Below are 22,306 nucleotides of genomic sequence, written 5' to 3'. Positions count from 1 at the left end.
GGCTTAAATTTATAAAGACCCTTATATCCCATCATCAGATCATCAGATAGCTTCCATATTTAGAATTACCTCTCAAGGGAGACCTACCCTCCAACATGCTAAATTTCAAGCTGATAGCATCTGTCAATCATGTACTGTGAGCAAAACATGGGGTGGACATTTATTTTGTAGTCACACTGGTTCTTAGCAAGTTTCTACTCATATCGCTTAACTATGTCACCACCTCAGTCTCATTGCATACTGTCTGCTTGTTATTGGCGAATGGTCAGTTGTAGACCAGTGCGGTCAATGGCTAGAAAAATAGCTTGAATTTTAAATCAAGTTCAACCACGAAGACAGACCTGACAATCGCTGCATTCGCATTCACTCGCCACAGTCCGAATCTGTCAGCCGTGAGTTGCTCGTATAAATGTCGCGCTGATGCTGCATCGTACTCAGCGGCTTTGAGTGGCCTCCTTGCAGCAACCCCTCACGCCACATAGTTTCCTGACCCGGGTCCATCTTCAGCCAGAGCTCGAAGACACCAGCGACACCGGCGATGGCCGTGCAGAGGGGCTGCGGCTCACAGGACCCTGAAAAAGCATCGTTCGCCGTGGCGTACAGCTCCAGCTGGATCGCGTGAAGCCGATTTGTGGGCGGAATCGTGCGCACGAGGGCCGCTAGCAGATCGAGGCAGTGCTGCCAGCGCGGAAAGGCGAGGTCGAGGAATGCCAGATGCGGGAAGTTTGCGAGGTCGAGGCCAATGATGTCGTCGTCCGGGTCAAAGATCTGGACAGAGCCTGAGGCACCAACTGGGAAGGTATTGTGGAACAAGCTTCGTACCTCGACGCGGAAATGAAGTTCGCGAATATTATTATTGTTAATATTCTTGTTCTGCAATACATTCCAGAGGACGGCAGAGTAGTTGATGCTCGAGACCGAGAGCGTCGTGAGATTCTCCAGCGTGAAGGGGAGCAATTCAAGCATCTTGCGCGCGAAACGAGGATGTGCCTTGCGTGGAAGACATAGGGACCGCAGCTGGATAGTGGTCTGCAGGTGCGCAGTAGGCCAGCTTGACTCCTCCGGCCAGTTGCACATCCAGATCAGATGCCTGATATTAGGGGAGCATATCGCCCAAACGCGGCAGAAGTCGCGTTCACTCGCGAAGCCGCCGCTGCACTTGATGGTCACCGTGTGCAGTGTGGGGAGGGACAGCAGGTCGCGCAGGCCGACGAGAGCCATCCGGGAGAGCGGCGGACCGTCGTAGAGGAAGGTCAGGCGCGTGAGATTGGGGCACGATATGCGGCCCCGCAGCGTCCAGCCCAGGAGCGGCAGCATACCCTCTAACTCGGCGATTCCCGTGAACCCGTTGCGGACAATCAGGTGATGGATGTGGGGCAGGAGCCGTGAGTTTTGAGGAGATACCAGCCTCGCGATACGCGGAAACCAGTCTTTTTCGTCCGAATGGAAGCGGAGGGTGGAGAAAAGCCGGGTTTGTGCTGGGTGGACCCAGGACCGGGCGACGAGTGCGCATGAGCAGAGATCAGGCTGACTGTGCAGGTTAGAGAGACAGAGGTCGATGAGCTCGGGTATGTCGAGAGGATTAGGCGCTACTAGCAATGGAGTCATCCCCAGAGAAACGGCGACGCGTCACCGCGTGACTACTGGCCGTCATTTGATGTCATCGTCACTCTGGCGGCCGTTCGACCCACAGCTCAGCGGGAAGCTTTTTGACGTTACATTCTACCGTACAGCAATCCCACCAAGTACTCCTACAGTAGGTCCCGTTTGTCCGAAGGCGCGAGAGGGATTTGATCATATTTTTTATCGTCGATCTCAGACGCGGAAGTCGCGGCCATGGTCGCGGGCGCCGGGGCAGCCGCCGGGGCTGGTCCGGGCCTTCGTATTCTCGCCCGAGGGCCGCATAAGGTCGTCCACCAGTGCTTCCTGGGCATGCTGCTTATGCCAGCTGCAGTTGGCCAGGTGAGGAAGAAGGACCTGAACGTGGGCTCACAAGTGACCCAAAAAGGAAATTGCCTTTTCATCTTCTCCTCCATGGTCAGTCCATGGCGCCAATCCATCTACCCGCCCGTTCCACGATCCACAAGCCAATGCTTCCCACCATCCTTGAAGAAAGCGTTGCCGGAGAGCGATATGAAGACTGAGCGTCGATGACGTGGCATTTGGGCGGTCACCGGTGGGCTGAGGAGCGGCGAGGAAATGCTGAGAGATAGAGCCAGAGGCGGCGGACAGCACCAGCCTGAGGCTCTATGGTGGTCACATAGCTTCTTCCACGGTGCGTTGTTGAGCTCCTGGTCTTGCTGCAGGCTAACTCCACGATTTTCGGCACAGGTCCTGTCGCCCGCGGGTTTTCACCGCCAACGAAGTCGGCTGGAAGACTTTTATATCCACCCGAAGCTCGACACAGAGCCCCGTTTGCACTCCGGCACTGTACTGTACCGCGCCAACAGACCATGGCTTTCAAGCAAGACCATGGCCTGGCGGGAAACACCACCACGTCGGGCTGGCGACTTTCATCCGTTCTGCGCCTTGTTGTAGGCTTTGACATTCCCCAACCAAAGAGGTTTTAGACTCGAAGGTGCGGTGTCGATTCAGGCATCTTGTCTCCGTACTCATTTTCGTAGCGCGCTAAATGGAGCATCCCGGCTGCTTCCACCTAGTTTGCTTCGGCCCAAAGTAGTCGGCTGGTCCGAGGGACTCCAATATTCACTTGTCGCGAGCCACAGAAGCCACACGAGGCATTGTCGCCACATGTTTTTACCCAATATGCTGTGGAACCCCCAACGCGACTCCTTCCCTCTATACGGCCTCTTCACTCCAATAAACGGCTTTTCCGACGACTCATCGCATCACTCTGTCATCCGAATCCGCCCCATTTCGATTATATCCCCCGCTTTTCGAGCTCATCATTGCTCTCCTCCTCCTGCATACAAATAACCGGTCATTCGCACACCCCTCGGCCGTCCACCGATGCTGCAAACCTACTGGAACTACTACACAATGGTACACATATAGTGGATGATAAGCTGCTCACGCGCCTCGTCTTCGCTGGTCTTTTTGGACAACATTCAGAAGATATGGCCTCCCCGCCCTCATAACCCTTCTTTCCACGGAAGCAACAACTTCCCCGAGTCATGAATCGCATAGCTTATCGCGCGCCGCCCCCAGAAGCTCCTTAATTGCTTCATTCTCGACGTCGTAATCCCTTTCCTCAGCACCATTACCGGATTCGCCTTCCTGTCCCCCCTTCTCGTCATACAGCCTTTCCTGGAGTATAATATACACCATGTCCTGCTGGAGGGACGATAATAGGACCAGGAACCCTCGTTGGCGTTCCTTTTCTCCGGGAGAGCATTTATCACCTCAAGACGACTCCCTCCCCCTTACAGCCGTTTGCGCGTCAGTAAATCACGGGCCCGACATCTCATACCCCCTCCTTATCATGCGCCGCGGTTGCGGGGTACTCGTATGGCCGTTCTCGGGATGTCATTCTACCCTTCCTCCTCCGCCTCACCAGATCAACGCGGTGAGAGCGGCGCTGGTCTCAGGCGTTGACCGACTTTGATCCACGACCACCACAGCACGAAATAACGATATGACGACCACAGACCGTCGTCTTCGTCTTGTTCTGCTGATAATATTGTGGATACAGGCCAAACGACATTCCTACCGCTCTTGGTCCTTCATGACGCAAAAAGGACTTCCCCGACTACCTCTGATATTCAGTTATGACCCGCTTTTGTCCGACAATCACGCCGTTGTGGAACTCTTTCATCCCCTCCTCGTCATACCTCCGATGTCTACCTTCACCATTCCTACTTCGACTTTCCTATTTTATATACTCCAAGGATACACAATACCTTATTCGAGTTCCTCAATCTCCACTGTTGGTGGTGGATGGGGAATCTAGGCTCTCTCGCCTCTAATTTTCGTACCTCTCTTTGCTGTGCTGCTTCCCTGTTTCAATTTTCCATTCTTTTCCTCTATTGTATGTACTCATCCTCCACATTGCCTTTGTTGTAATAGACTCCTACGTATAACATGTTCATTACCACTGCTAGTACTTTAGATATCTTGTCTAGAATCTAGATCAGCAGCCGGCCATGCGAAAAGTGAGTCACTCTCCCTGAAAAGCGTCGTGTTGACTGCTCACGGGCGCTTGTAGAAGCCTTGGCCTGGCCGCGCATATGTGCACAGCCTGCTGTGTGTGGTGGACACACACATCGTTGTCAGAGTCAGCCACACATGGTAGGGTATATAAGGTGCGTGGCGCGCGTCTCGCTGTTCTTCTCACCCGCATCCAAGCTTCTTGAGTGCCCCGAGTCGGGACAATATGAGAAGCCTCCGGCGCAAGACGAGCCTCGGCTTTCTGCTCAACGATAGGTCTCCGTCACCTCCAGCGCCAACAGCCCCCCAAAAGGGCATACGGGCACATAGGGCATGTGTCCGGTGCCGCAAGCGCCATGCCAAGGCTAGTGGTCCAGGATCATACTTAATCTGCGCTGACTAGGAAGCGGCGGACAGTGCATTGCGACGCCGGATCCGGGTGACATTACTTGCGTGCGATGTTTGCGGAAGCAACTCGAATGCGAGTACTGGGACGTCCCCCTCGACGAGCCAGCTCCAAAGCCACGGCCGCCGCCGAGAATCTCTGGTCCGCCCTTGCAACTCAATCCCGCACCGTCTTACTACCCGATGCGAGAGGACGATATCACCTACGGCATGAGCAGCGGCTATGGCAATGCAAGCCAGGCTTATCTACCATATCCGCCTCACAACGAAGCAAACCTGTCTGGCCTTCAAGTTGGATACTACGATAACAGTCTTTCACCCACACGACCCTACGACCATACTCCAAACATGAACATGCAATCCTCGTGCGTGCCTTTCCCTAACATGTCACTACCTCTGACGAGCCCCCGAGGTATTCGTTCCCCACACCTGAGTACACGACGGCGGCGGCGTACCCCGGCCCTGGAGACACATATTATTATTACCCCCCTCCACCCGCCGACTATTTACAACCCAGGTAAGCCCATCAGCATGTCCCAGCACTAGGTTTGACCGGCATTGCAGAGGGTGTATTTGCCCGGCTCCACCATGTCGCTGTGGTTCACAGACGAGAATGGGTTGAACCTGTGCCATTTAGTAGAACTGTAGAATGACAATTACTTACTAGAAAGAATACTGGCATATTCAGATTTCATTTAAATCAGAAGGAGAGCTGGAGGAAGATCTCTTGTAATTGTGGTGCATACTATTTACCACACAAGGTACTTACTCAAGCTTCATACCTTGCTCGCGCACCACTGCCCGTCCATCCCCGGAACTCTTGGCAATATCCTGCGCGTGCCAGTGAATTTCCTACGCCTGCCATCAGAGAGGGTATACCAGTAACCACAGAGCAATGCCCCTCCGTTTTACTGCCCTTAGCGCAACTGTCACCGTTGCCCGGCCTAACGGGCCGACGTCCGCTCCGGCAAGCGGGGACACGACAGCCGGCCCCGTGGCCCGGGAAACAGCGGTTTTTGTGCGGCTCTTCAGTAAAGCAACGATCGCATTGCTCTGAGTCTGGGTGGGAATGCCGATATCCAACGACAGCGTTTCGAGTCGCAGACAGCGGTCGCCTGTTGTGGGGGGTGACGATAAGGCGAGCGCGCGGATGAACGGGAGACAGCCAGGGTCGCGAGCCGCGTTGAGACTTTTAACGTCCAGATGCGCGAGTCGTGGTTGTGTCGCGGCGATGTCCAAGACAGAAGCGAGCTCGTTTGAAGCCGGGGACACGCCCAGGCCCCGGAGCGCTGTCAATTTCGAACGCGTGATGATATTCTCGACACCGTCGAATGGCGCGTGAACCACCAAGTATTCGAGGCTGGGCATAATGGTCTTTCCGTCTCGTCAGCTTCGCTGTTTTCGTCGCGGCCCGCTGTTTTGCCTCCGCCAGTTCCTTCTCCAAATCAGCCTCGACACGCGCAATATCGTTGATGAGCTGGATCCTCTCCGGGCCGGGCGGCACTTGTCAGGAGCTCCTGGACTAGGCGCGAATGCGCCCCGCCTGCCCGGGGCGGGTCGTTATTGCGGAGGAATGCAGTCGCTTCGCTGGGCGGCGTGGCCCTTTTACTAGGCAAATTAGCGGCCATTCGAGCCTGAGTTGACATGCACTTGCCTCGGGGGAGCCATTGAGGACGGAAAAATGAGTGGAGAACCGGGATGGCGCGCCGAGGATGTGGTCGGGAAGAAGAAGTGTGGGTGACGTAAGCGCCACGTCTCTGCGCTGCTCCGCCACCTCCCGACTGCGATGCTCTCCCCCAACGTACCACTCTGTCCGCGACAATTCCAAACGAACGAATAGACCGCAAGAGATACTAGCCTCCATGTCCGAGGGGCTATTGTATGGGTCGCGGGTGCGCGTATCGGTCTTTTTCGCTTTGTCGTCTTTCTGATCTTCTCAGGCTTCTAGGCAAGCCGCGTCGCTTTCTCAACGACAGAAAGAGCTCGAGGGCTATGGGTTGCGGCATATAGTGAGTACCTCGCTGGATTTCCGTGGATTACGGCTAGACTGATCATGCTCTGTCACCACGAAATCCAGCGGGCCGCCTTGCAAATTGCAATTCATAAGAGAGCTTCCGACTCTTTCTCCACCATCTCCCATGGAGCGTCGCGCGGGCGCTCATCGAGTCAGAGCGGCCATATCGTTTGCGTGGCCTCACGCGTGACGCTTCCCGGCCTGCGGCCAAGGCGTTTCAGCGGCAGGGTGTTGACATTGTCGTCGTATCAATTTCCGTGGGTAATGAGAGCGCGGTTAGGGCCGCATTTGAGGGTGCAGATGTCGTTTTTGTGTGTGCTTTATCCCTGTCTGTCTAGAGCAAGTTGCTAACCTCGGTGACGCACAGGCGGTGACCAACTTCGGGAGCACGGCGATGCGGACAGAGTGCGTGGTCGCCTCCTCTTCACATTTGTCCCGCCTCACATTCCTTCTCCAGGAAATCGCTGAAGGCAAGCTCATGGTCGATGCTGCCAAAGCGGTCAACACACCGCTGCTCATCTGGTCGGGCATCGAATCAATTAAGGCGCTCTCCGCCGGACGCCTCCCCCACGCAATCTTCTTCGACAGCAAGGCGGCCGTCACGGCTTAGGCCAAGGCGTCCGGGGTCCCCCTCGCTGTCGTCCAGGCGGCGGGGTACTATGCGAGCAACATCTTCGATGCAGTGCCCTATGCGCTGGAGGCGAAGCCGGACGGAGGGTACCGCTTCCGCTTCCGCTTCCCGATGTCCGGTGCGACGCGTGTGCCTGTAATCGATGTCGAGGCCGACTATGGGCTATACGTCCGCGCGGCGATTGAGCGGGAGGAGTTTGGCGCGGGGGCAGAGCTGTTGTCGGGGACGATGATTTCGATGGACGATATGCTGACGCAGCTCAGCGCGGGTGCGTGCTTTGTATTGTGCTGGGTAAGACCGCTGATTTATCGAGTAGTTATCGGACATGACATCGTGTATGAGGCCTGCACCCAGCAAGAATTCGCAGGGACGTTTGCGGACAAGGCGCCGTTCTTCCCTGTTTCGGCGATGAACGACATGTATGCGGCGTATGAAACCATCGGGTGTGCGTCTTTTGCTTCCTGTTGATAATCAGCGCTGACCTTCGGCACAGATTATGGCTCCAAATCCCTTACTGACCATGGATTCCTTGCGCGCAAGCCCCGCACACGGGCGCGAGCACTTGGAGTCCTTTTCGAAGCACGAGTTACTGGCAAAACTTGGGATCGATACAATTTGACTAGGTTGTACTCCTCAATTGGAACGATATAGATCGAAATACAACTTAGCAAGACTGAAAAATTCAAATAATGCAAAGCACTACCGAGTAATGATTGACTTGCTTTTCGAATATCGACTGCCGCTGAGTCCAGAATCCAGATCTATGTCCCCTCTACTGCATCTGCAACTCTACTGTATGCCCGAGTTTCAAAGTTGTCAAGTCCTGTCCTTCCTGCATTGCTCCGAGTCAAACTATGGGCCAGTCTTGCACGAAGGAGCACAAGGTTCCAGTCGGTTGCTGTTACAAGCTCAGTAAATATCAACCCGACTCACAGGACCACGGCTGTACGCTGACCTTTTTTGACGAGATATAGAAGCTAGGTGCCGTGAACGTGAACTCCGTCACTGCTTGGTTGTCGGCTGCCGCCCGCCGCAGTTCCCCAATGGTTTCCACGCGCCGTGCATCGCGCTCCTCGCGTGTGCGTTCTGCGCTCTCACGGCGCAGAGAACTCGGCGAGGATGTCAGAATTATTTCCTTCAAGGCATGTGCGCCGGCGGGCGGGCTCTGCGATGCCGAGCCTCGCCAGTGGGTCTTCAACCAATGGGCGAAAGAGGCCAGTGGCTGCTCCTCGAGGGACGTGTCAAAACGAAGCGTGGAAAGCGCGGGCAATGGGGTCGCATTGATGGCGGTGAAAATAGCTTTCGCGATCGATGGCTCGAAACCCAGAACGCTCAAGTGTATCAGGGCGGGTGTGTGTTTCAGCAGGGTCAGATGGCCAGTCTGTTTGCCACCGGGAGTAAACGGATGCTCTTTGACGGTAACAGCTTTGAGGGTGCATTTTGAGCGCTGGATAAGAGCGGACAGGTGTCTATCCACGAAGTAGTCGAGACGGGTGATGTGGAGGTTGGTTAAAGCAGGAACAGTAAGCTGGTCGGTCCATTTGTAGCTGGTATCATCGCAATATACCACATGGAGAGATCGCAGATGCGGGAGAGTCAGCCCTTCGAGACCGTACTCTGGATCGTTAGCGTTACCTAGTAGAATCCTCAAGGTTTCTAACATTGGCATACTGCGGAGTGATTCATAGATGTGGGCGATATCAAGGTCGGTGACGGAAAAGCTTGAAATTTGGGTCCAGGGAAGGATGATTTGGTGACAACGGATACCAAACAGTTCAAGTTCTTGAAGGATCGGGGCATTGGCGAAGAGAGAAACAGGGGTGGCATTGTCGCCTTCAAATTGTCTATGAAGCTCCAGACTTCTCAAGCTGGCGAGCATCCAGGGCTCCCGCACTTCGGAGACGTCATCGTCCACCAATGCCTCGAAGTTCCCAACGTATTTGGCAAGTCGGGCAAAAGCGCTTTGCGGCAAGTCGGGCGCCGAGGGGCGTAGATGACCGTCGAGTTCTAGAGAATGGTTTCGCGACCGCTTCAAGCATAACTTCAGCCGCTTTTCCGCAAAACGCCCGCTCAGCGTGATGGTTGACCAGATACCAGCGAGGCTCAAGGCGATCTCTCGCCAAATGCGGCACACTGCCGCCAAACGAAAAGGCGAGCAATGTCGTGTACGATGGTCGCCAATGTATCTCGTCTCTGTCGCGCGAATGAATATTTCGCACAGAATATCGGCGGGTATAGCTGTCATTCCGGAGTAGGTAACTTTGCGTAGCTGGGCAATGACTCCGCGACGAGTGTCGATGGCGGCGACGAGCTGGCTGCGGAGCGCATCGATTTCCGCGTCCACGACGGCGAGCTTTTCCCGTAGTAACGCGGCAGGTGTTGGGCGTGGCATTGACTCCGAGTCGGAGATGATGGCCGTCAAGAATGGAAAAAAAAATCGTGTCACGGTGACTGTCACCTTGACGTAAGCACCACATTTCTGTTTTCCTCCCCCCATCTGCCGCCTTCAATCCTTTCCCGCACAATGCTGCATACTCTCCAGGCATCTCAAACAAGCAGATGAGCTCCGTCGTTCGCCTCAATGCCCCCCTGAGCTGGGCAAGTGCGCTCATCCTTTCCTCGTCTTGTGCTCTCGCTGACACGTTGACTATGGTCATATAGCACGTATACAGAGTGCCACGCTGAAGGATGGAATCCATTCAGAAGTGAGCAGGACAGCAAGGCCTCAGGTCCGTCTAACCACACCCTTGTCTCCCGCAACCCGTTTTTGCTCATTTCTTCATGGCGCAGGCGCTCAGCTTCCGGCGAATCACTAATCCCCGAGACGATGTGCGTTTCTTTGACCTTGGTGAGCAATTCGCTCCCTCCTGATACCTTACTAAGGCTACAGCGTTTGCCCAGCACCTTCTCCTCCGCTGCCCGAACTCACAACGCATGTTCCGCCTTTCTACCGCCCCCAAACGCATCCTCACATATCTTCATTCGGCTCCTCCCAAGGACCACGGTCTACAACTCTATACCTGGACTCCTACGCGCTGGAGGCCACGTCGGATCGAGTTTACAGCTTCCGCCTCCCGACGTCCGGCACGACGCGTGTGCCCGTGATCGACGTTGGCGCGACTATAGCCTGTACGTCCGCGCCGCAATCGAGCGGGCGGAGTTCGGCGCGAGGGCAGAGCTGTTATCGGGGACGGTGATTTCGATGGACGATATGCTGGTCCAGCTCAGCGCGGGTGCGTGCTTTGTCTCATGCTGCGTGATCTCGCTGATTCTACTTACTAGGCGCCGTTCTTCCTTGTTTTGGCGATGAACGACATGTATGCGGCCTATGAAAGCATCGGGTGTGCGTCTTTTGCTTCCTGTTGAGCATCAGCGCTGACCTTCGGCACTGATTACGGCACGAAATCCCTCACCGACCATGGATTCCTTGCGCGCAAGCCCCGCACATGGCGCGAGCACCTGGCGTCCTTTTCGCAGCACGAGTTGCGGGTGAAACTTGGGATCGATACGAGTTGACTAGGTTGTACTCCATGCTGGTAACGAATAAGATCGATTAACTGGACGAGAATCAAGTGTCAATAGTGGTCTTCTGGCCTTGGCTTGGCCTGAAAGCCATGGCTTTGGCCCGGCTTTCCGTGGCTTTGGCCTTGCAAATCATCAGGCCAGGCCAACTCAGCTGGCTTTGGCCTGGCTTTAGCTTGGCTTTGGCCTAGGCCATGGCCTCGGCTAGGTGTGATCCGGTGTTGTTGATCAGATGTTGGCATCAAAAAATAATAGTGGATATTTAATTTAGTGTAGAGAGGGGTCATAAGGTAACCTGTAGAGCATCAATAAAGCCTTGACATGCTAGTAATAGCACTTCTAACCCAACATATGACTAGAAAACTTCCTTTTTGGAAGTTAGATCAGCCATCAATGATCAGACTGAAAAGCCATTAGCTTTTGGCCTGGCTTTGGCTTTCTAGACTCTCAAGCCAGGCCAAAGCCAACATAGGCCAAAATTTCTGGCTTGGCTTTGGCCCTGGTACCAAAGCCAAAAAGCCATGGCTTTTTGGCCTGAAGCTAAAGCCAGCAGAACACTAAGTGTCAATCAGGTATGCTGTGGTCCGCGGGGAGTTACTGACCTACGTATAGTTGCTGTTGAGCGTTACTGAAAAGGAGAGAGCTCGTTCTTGAACTTAAGTCACTTAACAGCTATCGACGGCGATCGTCACGAGAATCGAGCTGCGTAATTCTCAAGCTGTCATCGTCACAGAGATTGATGTCCGCCAGATTTTGACGATTGCTAGAGGCATTCACGTCGTCAACTGTTCAGTCCTTCCTCCGGAGTCCGTGCGCTGGCGCCGCCCGCAGGTTGCGCAGAGCTGCGCCGTAGGTATTACTAATCAAAAACTTCATGCGCGGTTCCGCGGGTTCCACGTTGTTCCATTGCCTTCCATTACACGTCATGATGGTCGGCAGGCGCGTCCAATAGGATCGCGCCAAGCCTCGCTGTGACTGATGTCGGGATGGCGACAGGCGCCCGTGATGCGTGACGCCGCCGGCCTTATAAACCGCGCGCGACCGTGACGCGCGTCACTCCTCGCCCACACACCCACACCCACCACGAGCCTGTAAGTCGCCACACCGCCACGCCACGCCGATGTCCACCGTCTCTTCGTCCTCTCGGGTCTCTACTGCATCAGCAGCAAGCTCGCTCGGATGGCGCGCGAATGAAGGCCCTTCATGCACTGCCTTCCACGACTCGGACGAGGACAACACCGCGCACACGCAGTCACTGACCACCAGTCCCCAGACGTTGCATGGACTAATTGGGGCCGCCTCTGACTCCTCGCACGGGAGTGTCCCTTCTTTCAGCGCCCTTACGGACTATTCACCACCGTCGTCTACAATGGCAGAGCACCACCAAGCGCTCCGCGCCATCGCAGACATCACAGGTGCCCCGTCTCCTCGCCCCCACGCGCCCGCCGCTGATCGCTCCCCACCAGCCTCGCCCGAGTTCCAGAGCGTCGGCGACAATTTCGCCGCCGACTTCGACGCGTACGCGGACGAGCCGCTGTTTGACGACTACGACTACGAGTACTCCCCTGAGCCAGAGCTTGAGCACGACGACTCCCCCCGGGCCAGCCCCCACGACACGCCGTACACGCCGTTCCTGACGACGCCGCGCCTCGCGATGGAGGTCGACTTCGGCTCTGCGGGCGCCGCCTACACCGTCGAGGAGAACTTAAACGAGCTGGCGGGACAGCTGTTGGCGCTCCCCGATGACTACAGCGAGGCCAACGGTGTAGGCAGCCTGAGGGGGTGGGGGGATGATGGGCGCCGTGTTGAACGAGTGCAGCATCGGCGAGCGGGGGCTGAAGACGAGGAGCTTGTCCAAGTTGGGAGGCGCGGACAGCTTGTCGTTGACGGGACCCAGGAGAACGACCTGGCGGGGCAGCTGTTGGCGCATCCCGATGAATACAGCGAGGCGGGTCTCGTCAACGAAAAGCTGTTCGCTCGTCCCAACTTGGACAAGCTCCTCATGTTCAGCCCCAGCTCGCCGATGCTGCACTCGTTCGACGCGTTCCCATCCACGGCGCCCGTCATACCCCCACCCCCTCCGAGTCAGGCTGTGCGGCCCACTCGCACGCCACGGTCGCTGCCTCACGCCACTGGCACTCGAAGGGGTATCACCGTCAATGATCTGATTCCGGACGACGCGCCGACGATGAAGAGGACCTACCTGACGCCCAGCGCTACGTCGCGCAAGGCTGTCCCCGCGCGTCCGTGTCCCGCAAGCTTAAGCGCCGCCACTCCGCCGCTTTCGATGATGAGGATTACGCAGAGCCTACCAAGGAAGTGCTCGATGAGATTGAGAACAAGCGGCGGAGCAATACCCTCGCTGCGCGGAAGAGCCGCAAGCGCAAGCTGCAGAAGACGCAGGAGCTGGAGGACACGGTCGATGAGCTGGATAGGCTCGTGACGATTTGGAGGCAGCGCGCGCTGATGGGGCAGAGTTTGCTCAAGCAACGCGGAATCATGCTGGACTTTGGCAACAAGGCATAGATATCTTGGGACACATATATGCATTTTGTATTCCGCAATCTTGGTTGTATCACATATTGTTGTGTATTAATTCCCGTACCCTTAGTATCCCATCTGTTGATTCATATTCTATGTTGTCAATGAGCAAGCTGACAACACACTGTAGATTCTGCAGGTTACGATTTACCTGGAGAATCTGATTGATATCATGATCGAGCATCAGCCTCGGCCACCCGGGCCGGTGCTTATACTCACCCTGACAACTCAGAAGAAAACCGGAGGATTTGTTTTTAAATTTTAATGAAGGTAATCATAGGAGAAAAAATGGTGACCTTGATTGATTAGAAAAGGTTTAAAGAATGTCCACTGGATAGGAAGGAAATCTAACCAGAAAAATGTTTTCTCAGATTGTAGCTGTAAGGGCAACCCCGGAGGCCTGAGATCAAGGTCCTAGCAGGGGAGGATCCAAAGCGTGAACATTGGTAAGCGAATACAAATGAAGCTGACCTAGCAGGGGAGGATCCAAAGAGAAGAAACTCTGAGGGTCCGCCTGCTAGGTAGCTGACTATATACTGCTTGTCCGTAGCTGCCGCTGTCGGGCACAGAAGGCTTGGGCGGCATCGCAGGCGAGGTCCCAGGGCGACCGTCGGGAGGGCGTTGACGGATCGGTGATTGTGCGGGCGAGATGGAGGGCCGGACCGGAGTCGGAACCGGAGTCGGAACCGGAGTCGGACCGGAATCGGAGGCATCTCCGAGGGGCCAAAAGGGAGGTTCCCCTGACATCACCCCCCCCCCTTTGAATGCGGCGTCCCGACGCATAGACCGGAACGGAATCGAGTCGAAGGTCGCAGAGGCGATGTGCCGTGGTTTGCCAGGGTACTTACGGTAGAACTCCGCGATTTTCTCCGGGGCGAAGACGCGGTCGAAGCGGACCCACTGGTCGTGCGACGCGTCGTAGCCTTTCCATCTGACGAAGTAATTCAGCCGTTTATACCTCACCCTTGCGTCCAAGATTTCCTCTATTTCCCACTCCGGGACTCCGTCCTCGAGGTCCGGAGGGGGCTGGTCGTAGCCGGGGCGTCCGTCGAAGGGGTCGTCCTAGGCGAGCTCGAGCTTGACGACGGGGAAGACCGGATGGAGCTTCGAGTAGCGCAGAGGAAGGTCGAGCTTGTAGGCACCTTTGCTGATCTCCGCGACTATCTTGAACGGTCCGAGGCGGCGATGGGAGAACTTTTCCGAGGGGCAAGTCGTCCTGATGTCAGAGGCATCCAGCCAAACACGGTCGCCAACCTTAAACTCCGGAGACGGAGTGCGTCTCCGGTCGTAGTAGCGCTTGTACTCCTCTTTGGCCTTGGCTTCAGCAACACCAGTGGCAATCCGGTCGCGGAACTCGTTCACCGACTCCATGGCGGAACGGACTCCGGGTTCGAAGCCCATGCGTGGGAGCCGTCCCGTGTCCGTCATGAAGGGGACCTGCTGCGTGGAGGAGTGAACATGGTTGTTGTAGGCGAACTCCGCGGCCGGAATCAGCTCATCCCAGTTGTCCTGCTGATAGTTGGTGAAGATCCGCAAGTACTGCTCCAACTCCTGGTTGACGCGCTCTGTCTGACCGTCTGTCTGCGGGTGGTACGCGGTGGACGTGGCAGGCTTGATGCCGATTAAGCGCCAGAGTTCTCGGGTGAAGTCTGCGATGAACTGCGAGCCGCGGTCGGAGACGTACTTCTCCGGAGTCCCATGGTGCCGCCAGACGTTCCGGTAGTAAAGGCGGGCTGCCCCTACTGCATCGACCGTCGTATGACACTCCGAGAAGTGGGCGCGCGCTTTCCGAGGGTGTCAACGACGACCATGATCGCGTCGTACCCATGGGCTTCAGGAAGCTCTACGATGAAGTTGACGGAGACGGTATGCCAGCGTTCCGGGGGCGTTTCCGTGGGGTGCAGCTCTTCGTGGGGCAGTCTCCGGAGTGCCTTGGTGCGACAGCACAAGTCACAGGTCGCAACATACCGGCCGATATGGCGAGACATCTGAGGCCACCAGTAGTTCCGGGAGACCAACTCCAAGGTCTTGAAACGACCTGCGTGTCCGGCGACTCGGGTGTCATGGCAGAGCTCGATGATGCGTCTCCGGAGGTCCTTGTCCTTTAGTACAACGATCTTCCCTCGGAAATGGAGAAGACCGCTGGAGACGGCCCACTCGTCAGACCATGAGGAGTGGGGGCCTCGAGCTTGACCTTGAACCTTAAGAAGTTGCCGGGCCGCTAGTGCGACGGGCTCCTCCAGGTCAGGCTCACCGGAGAGGGCATCACGGATGATCGCGAGCATCTCCTTGTCGTGGATTTCGTAGTTGCGCTGGACATCATTTAAGCTTTTGGAATAGAATGCTACAGGGTGCCACTTCCCGTCCGGGGCGGATTGTGAAAGAACCGCCCCCGTCGCATAATCAGAGCTGTCCGCCTCGAGTCGGAAAGGCCGTGTGTCGTCCGGAATCGCCAGGACCGGTTCCGAGGTGACCGCGTCCTTGATCGCTTGGAACGCGGAGGCCTCTGCGTCGCCCCAAGTCCATTGCTGGTCCTTCTTGGTGAGCACGAAAAGAGGGCGCGCAAGGGTCGAGAAGTCCCGAATGAACCTGCGGTAGAAATTAGCGAACCCAAGGAACTGCTGAATGTCCTTCTTGTTCTCCGGAGTCGGCCAAGCGGAGACGCCTGCGACCTTGACGGGGTCCATTTCGACGTGGTTGTGGGAGATGATGACTCCGAGGTACTCGATTGACGATTTTTCAAAGTCGCACTTCTCCGCTCGAAGGTACAACTTGTGCTCTCGGAGTCGCCGCAAGACCTCCTGGACAATCTGCCGGTGTTTCCAGAGGTCGGAATGGGCGATCAGGATGTCGTCAAGGTAGATCATGACGTCTCCGGAGAGGATGAGGTCCTGGAAAATGTCATTCATCATCGTTTGGAACGTCGCGGGAGAGTTTGTCAGGCCGAAATACATCACCAAGGGCTCGAACAGGCCTCGGTTAGTCCGGAAAGCCGCTTTCCACTCGTCACCTTCCTTGATCCGGACGTTGTTGAAGCCCCAACGGACGTCGAGTTTGGTGAAGTAACGAGCGCCTTTGAGCCGGTTGATGAGGTCGTTGATCAGCGGAAGGGGGTACCGGTTTTTGACAGTCATCGCGTTGAGAGCACGGTAGTCCTGGACGAAGCGGAGTCCGCCATCCTTCTTCTTGACGAAGAAGACCAGAGACGCCATCGGAGACTTGGAGGGCGAATCCGGCCCGTCGAAAGCCCTTCCTCGATGAACGCGTCGAGCTCGCGTTGCTCGAGGGGCGAGATGGGGTACACCTTGCAGTTGGTGGGCTTAGCGTCGACGAGTTCGATGGCGTGGTCCCAGGCTCTCCGTTCCAGTAGCATATCGAAGGACTCCTTGTTGAAGACGTCCTGGAACTCCTTAGCCCAGTCCGGGATCTCGGAGGGTGGAGGGGCGGAGTTCCTAGCAAAGGTTTCGGCCAGGCGCTGTGAGACGGTGCTACCTGCGCGTATCTCCTCCGAGGGACGAAACGAGGTGTAGAAGATGCGGTCACCATCTTTGAGCTGGTCATCCTCGTCGTCCGAGTCCGAGTCCGGTGTCAGATCAGGCAGGTCGGAATCGAGACCGGAGTCGGAATCGTCTCCGTCCTCAGGGCCAGAGAGGTCCATAGTGCAAACCGAGGGGAACGGGCCGGAGCGGAGACGTTTCTGAAGCGACCGGAGTCGCCGCAACTCGGTCCGTTCGACACGCTCCTCCTCGCGGCAGGTCGAGCAATTGCGGGGACACCGTGTCATCTTGACCTCCTTGGTTTCCCAGTTGATATCTGGGTTGTGTTTCCGCAACCAGGAGTACCACAGGATGAGGTCTTTGTAAGGGCAACCCTGGAGACTCCGACGAAAGCCTAGCAGGGGAGGATCCAAAGCGTGAATAAAAGCTACGGGAAATACACGGAGGGACCGACCTAGCAGGGGAGGATCCAAAGAGAAGAAACTCTGAGGGTCCGCCTGCTAGGTAGCTGACTATATACTGCTTGTCCGTAGCTGCCGCTGTCGGGCACAGAAGGCTTGGGTGGCGTCGCAGGCGAGGTCCCAGGGCAACCGTCAGGAGGGCGTTGACGGATCGGTGATTGTGCGGGCGAGATGGAGGGCCGGACCGGAGTCGGAACCAGAATCGGGTACGTCTCCGGGCGTCAAGGGAGGTTCCCCTGACAGTAGCCGAAAAAGGGTGCATACGTGGGAAAAAATGGAAGATATCTTTTTTGTATGTCAATGTTGATTCCTTTTTTTTTCTGATAAGATTGCTGTTCTACTTATTGTGTCTTTCTAAATCCATTTTTCCTAACGAAAAAGGTCTCCCTTTTACCCTATATGGCAGCAGGGGGGGAGGCCACACTCTACCCTAGCACTGTTGTAGTATATGGTATGCTATATGTGTTAATCAGTCATTTGTGAATTTGATTTGTTTCATTTATTGCATTCTGAACACTGCTAAGGCATCTTTCATGGTCTTCTCTCAAGTCTTTATGGTACTGTACTATTTAGATCAACTGTCCGTGGCATGGAACACGTAACGCACACTGTCCGCCGGACAAGGTGTACGGACTACCATAAAAGGCAAGTCCGGCGTCAGTCGGAACAGAAAATTGCCTATTTAAGGCGATTTTGATAGGAATCCGGGCCTAAACACATAACAGAGGCTAATCAGCAAAACAATCTTAGAGAGACTAATCCTCAAAAGGATCTACCCAGTGTTGTCTTTGTAGAATTCCTGAACTATACAGGTAAGGTTACTATTGATTCAGATATACATATAAACTAAGGAAATTTGTATAGTCCCAGACAATCCAGGCTGGGAAGGAATTGAACCTAGATGGGTTCTTATAGTCCCAGTGACAGCTAATTGGGAGAATAATGGACTTGCTTTATCTAGAACACAGCTGCCCCTCACTTTAGCTTGGGCTATCACAATTCACAAAAGTCAAGGACTGACTCTTGAACGGGCTACAATAGATCTAGGGTGCAGTGACTTTGCTCCAGGACTCTCTTTTGTAGCCATATCTAGAGTTAAAACTCTCAAGGGCATTGCATTTAGGTCTGCCTTTCCTGTGACACGTTTGCAAAAACCACAAAACAATGATACATATCAGATGCTGGCTGAGGATAATCTACGCAGAGAAGGACTTGGGTTTGAGATTGATTATTATGGTATAACTCTTACAGAATATGTATTCAATGAGCCATATGTACAGTAGTTAATAGTCCATCCACTTTTTCTTTCTTTGAATTTATAAATATATAATACTAGGATTACTGTACTATTTAGATCAAGTGTCCGCGTTACGCGTTACACGCAGTCGCGGCGCAGACACTTGTGGTTTTCGTTACACGTGTAAGGCCGGATTCCCATCAAAAACAGGCCGAAAAAGGAAATTTTTCGGTCCGGCTGACGCCGGACTTGCCTTTTTTGGGAATGCGGACACCTTGTCCAGCGGACAGTGTCCGTTACGCGTTACACGCGGCGGACACTTGATCTAAATAGTACAGTAAGGCGAGCTTCCCCTCTCCTGGGAACACCATTGTTCCCATAAATTATATTTATAAATTGGACACATGATCTAAATACTACAGTAGTCTCTCCGAAAGACCCTTATGTCTTTCCAAAGACCCCCAAATCTTTCCAAAGACCAGGATGCCGTCTTCTAAGGACCTGGTGTCTTGTGTGTCTTTTGGATATTTTAGGTATTTTTGGTCTTTGGTGAGACCTTTATGTTATTTTACTGATATTGTCTTATGAGTTGTATATTAGCTAGTGCTGACAAACACACTGATTCAGCTGTCACTATAGCCTATAGTCTATAGGTCACTTGATGAAAGTTGTTTGTACAGCCAAAATATCCAACTTTGACTTTGAGACAATTGGTGACATTCTCTATACTAGTAGTTCAGTGGCAAAAATTTCTGCTTTCGGAAATTTGGCTTGTTTGTCACTGTATAATAGCATGACACATGTCACAGGCACCAAAATCACTGGCTCTAGGATCTTTCAACAAGCACAAAAATTGCCCTGGACTTGGGGAAATTTTCACCCTTTTTTTAATAATTATTCACCCACTTAGGCCAGGCTGAAAACCCTGACTGTTATCAGTGCCAATGCCACTAATAATGCACAGTGGGTTTGGGGGCTGAACAGGGGGGCTGCACCCAAATAAGGCAATTTCCACCCGCTCCCTCGGGCACGGTACATGGGGCAGGTCATGTATCTGAATAGAATTGATAGTGTCCTCTGGTGCTCTTTATGGTCTAGCCACCCCTTCGATGGGGCCTCACCCGTGACCAAATCCCACACAAGGCTTTTTGCTGTCGTAAGCCTGAGAGCCCAGATTTCTCGCAACTATCAAAGAGGTGCCGAGGGTTTCCTCGGAGACCGGTGTTTCTTCTCAGGGTATTTTTCCCCCGTTTCGAGCGCCATAGAATTGGGCGCTGGGCCTCACTCAAATATCAGGCAACTATCTCAGGTGGCCACATGGCCCGCTTTCCCGAGCACGGTACATGACGCAGGTCAGGTGCTGCATCGACTGAGTTGCCTCCAATATGTTCTTTTCAAGTGTTGTGGTGCTTTGTCCCTTCGTGGGGATGTCGTTGCCGTTTCCCCTTTCCCTTGCCATTTGTTTTCTGTGTTTTGCAGCATCACCCACCACTCCCTGTCTTGCTAAGGAAGATGTATAAGTATAGCTATAGTATATAATCCATGATCAGTCACTTGGTACAGTACATTAACACTTTTTATCTGTAGCAACTTCAGATCCAACTTGAATCAAAACTAATACAACAAGGTGCACCAAAGCAATACGACCACAACTCTAAGCATCCTCCTCGGGCTCAGCGAACCGGCGGCGCAGCGCCTCGGGCACCACCCGGCTTGCGGCGCGGGTGCGGCCCCGCAGCTCCTCCTCCTCGGCCTTCTTGCGGAGCATTGCCGTGAAGTTGTCCTCCCCGTGGTACTGCCGCCGGCCGAGGATGCATGACGTCCCCGCCCGCGCCGGACACCGGCTGCCGCCGTCGGGATCTGGGTTGCCGTTGGTGCCCTAACTTTGGTTAGTTGAAGAATCGAGGAGGGAGAGGACGCACGGAGTAGGTACACCACTCGTTGTAGTAGTAGCACGCCGTGTCGCCGCCACGCGTCAGCGCCATTCGCGCCAGCGGGACGCCGTCCTTGTTCTTCGTCGCACAGAGGAAGACACAGGGTGCCCTCCTCGGCGACTAGCCCAGCACACTTGCTGTGCGAAATACTCGGGAGCAGCGCGCCGTCAGACTAGGGCACTCGTCAACACACTGCAAGTACAGCGGGAAGAGAGGAGACCCACGTTACGGAACGCGCAGCTGATCTGCTCCGCGTCAATGTCGGTGCGCCTCCGGCCGGTGCAAACAACCCTCCCAACAGTTCGATCGGCGATGTCGATGGCCTGGACGTCGTCCGCGGCGACGGCGAGCCCCGCGGGACAGTGCACGCGCGGGCGGTAGTACGTCACGAACGCCGGCGAGGGTGCCGGCGCCGGCGGGGCGGGGTCGGCGACAAGGAAGCCGGCGCTGACGTGGGCCGCGAACAAAAGCGGGATGAGGACCGAGGAGAGCATGGATGAGGCGGCTGGGTGGATGAAGCCATCGACGACGAGCCCGGCTTTTAACGGCGAGCTTGCTGGCGGTCGATCGAGGAGAGCGAGAATTGTGGCGGTCAGGGGCGTGCCTGTCGGACCTATTTTCCTTTGTGCAACTGAATGCTCGCGTGGTGGAGCGGCGCCGCCACCGTTGCCTGAGTCGGGCGAGCGAGGCCGAGGGAAGAGGGAAGAGGGGGAGGTATTGGCGTGATGACGTGTATGTGCGTCTGCGTTGACAGTAGTTGCGGCGCGTTGGAAGACAGGCAAGCGCTCCATCCTCGCTATGCAAGTCGGCCCCGCCGGCGCCATGCTTACGATGACCGGTCATCGCTTCGAACTAGTTGCCAGTGCCGCCAGGACTTCGTGTCCCTCCTCTGACGGTGAGACACACTCGCGCCATTCTCGGTTTTCCTCCTCTCCCAGCTGCAGCAACCCCTGGAGTGGATTCAGCAGCACTGCTCCGAGTCTGCCAGGCGTCCGACACTTGGCGGATAAGAATTCGTCCTAATATGGTGCCAGGATCGCCGACGCTGGGCGCCGGTGCATCTCCTGATCAGCCAGCGACTGAATGTCGCGGGGACGCAACGGGGCAGGAAGGGTAGGTCCGACGTGTGCGCTGAAAGTCTGCCAGTAGATATAGGAGAAAACTCGAAGGGAGCAAAGGGATATGGTATGGTGAATCAGGGCACGTTCATGCAGTGAAGAATCATCAAGTGGGAGGTTTCTACGAATGCCATGAGATACAGGGAACGACGACGAAGGCAACTGGAAGGAGTGCCGTCTTCGAAGCGGGATAGAAATAACGCGAGCGATAGATAACCTCCGGAAGGATGAGAAGGCGAAAGGGTGGAGATCATAAGGAGTCGGGAAGGAGGAACAGCAGATGCTAGCCAAAGGTTAAACGACGGGTCGAGGACAGCGAAACAACATACTCAAAAGTCGTCCTATCTCCTTGTCAGGGATTCACCCTGGCCAAACATGCCGACGACTACTATTATTATTATCAATAAAACGAGAAGACAGGAACTATAAGACGCGCCTCGGATGCGCCTCCCTTTTCTTCAGTATCGGAGACCGGTGCTTGAAGAGGGGGAAGACATGGGTGGGGTATGTCTGCGACTGGGAAGCGGACGAGCATCCTGCTGTAAAAGAAGTATGAGGTAGGAAAAGTGGGCGGTCGGTCGATGGACGCACGAGGCACGTTGTTGGTGGTGCTATTGAGGCACAGCGCCTACTACGGGAAGCCCGAGGCGGCACGGGACACGACAAACTGGCTCTATGCTGACGGCGAAAGCCACGCAGCCAGAGCCGTCACAGCCAGCGTATCGAGCATATAGCTGCAAGGCAGTCAGCGAAAACGGGACGAAGGATGTATCGCGCCGACGCACGTCCGCCTATACGACCATGCATCCGCCCCCACTTCACTCGGAGATATAGCTGCA

The 22,306-nt window shown here is 55.1% G+C and overlaps 4 protein-coding genes across 4 annotated transcripts; 1 reads left to right on the top strand and 3 right to left on the bottom strand.

Moving 5' to 3' along the window:
* Positions 1 to 285: 285 nt before the first annotated feature.
* MIND_01251500 (uncharacterized protein) lies at positions 286 to 1,626 on the bottom strand (the record flags this gene model as incomplete). Its single annotated transcript, XM_037369000.1, has 5 exons — positions 823 to 1,626; positions 492 to 768; positions 435 to 441; positions 342 to 383; positions 286 to 292 (listed from the first exon to the last, which is right to left on the bottom strand). Exons 1-5 carry the CDS (start codon positions 1,606 to 1,608, stop codon positions 286 to 288), a joined length of 1,119 nt encoding a protein of 372 aa, XP_037214968.1. The 5' UTR covers positions 1,609 to 1,626.
* A 3,651-nt stretch (positions 1,627 to 5,277) lies between these two features.
* On the bottom strand, positions 5,278 to 5,880 carry MIND_01251400 (uncharacterized protein; the record flags this gene model as incomplete). Its single annotated transcript, XM_037368999.1, has 2 exons — positions 5,278 to 5,343; positions 5,392 to 5,880. 2 exons carry the CDS (start codon positions 5,878 to 5,880, stop codon positions 5,278 to 5,280), a joined length of 555 nt encoding a protein of 184 aa, XP_037214967.1.
* A 5,919-nt stretch (positions 5,881 to 11,799) lies between these two features.
* MIND_01251300 (BZIP domain-containing protein) lies at positions 11,800 to 13,205 on the top strand (the record flags this gene model as incomplete). The annotated part of the gene is made up of 3 exons (XM_037368998.1): positions 11,800 to 12,094; positions 12,146 to 12,922; positions 12,985 to 13,205. The coding sequence occupies 3 exons, from the start codon at positions 11,800 to 11,802 to the stop codon at positions 13,203 to 13,205; spliced, it is 1,293 nt and encodes a 430-aa protein (XP_037214966.1).
* A 6,864-nt stretch (positions 13,206 to 20,069) lies between these two features.
* On the bottom strand, positions 20,070 to 21,173 carry MIND_01251200 (uncharacterized protein; the record flags this gene model as incomplete). Its single annotated transcript, XM_037368997.1, has 3 exons — positions 20,070 to 20,275; positions 20,338 to 20,521; positions 20,574 to 21,173. The coding sequence occupies 3 exons, from the start codon at positions 21,171 to 21,173 to the stop codon at positions 20,070 to 20,072; spliced, it is 990 nt and encodes a 329-aa protein (XP_037214965.1).
* Between the last annotated feature and the right edge of the window lie 1,133 nt (positions 21,174 to 22,306).

This window comes from Mycena indigotica (genome assembly GCF_014461135.1).
Source record: "Mycena indigotica strain 171206Taipei chromosome Unknown Mind.scaff0012, whole genome shotgun sequence".
NCBI classification, from domain to species: Eukaryota; Fungi; Basidiomycota; class Agaricomycetes; order Agaricales; family Mycenaceae; genus Mycena; species Mycena indigotica.
The sequence above is the reverse complement of the archived record's forward strand: the minus strand, read 5'-3'. Positions and strand labels throughout refer to the sequence as shown.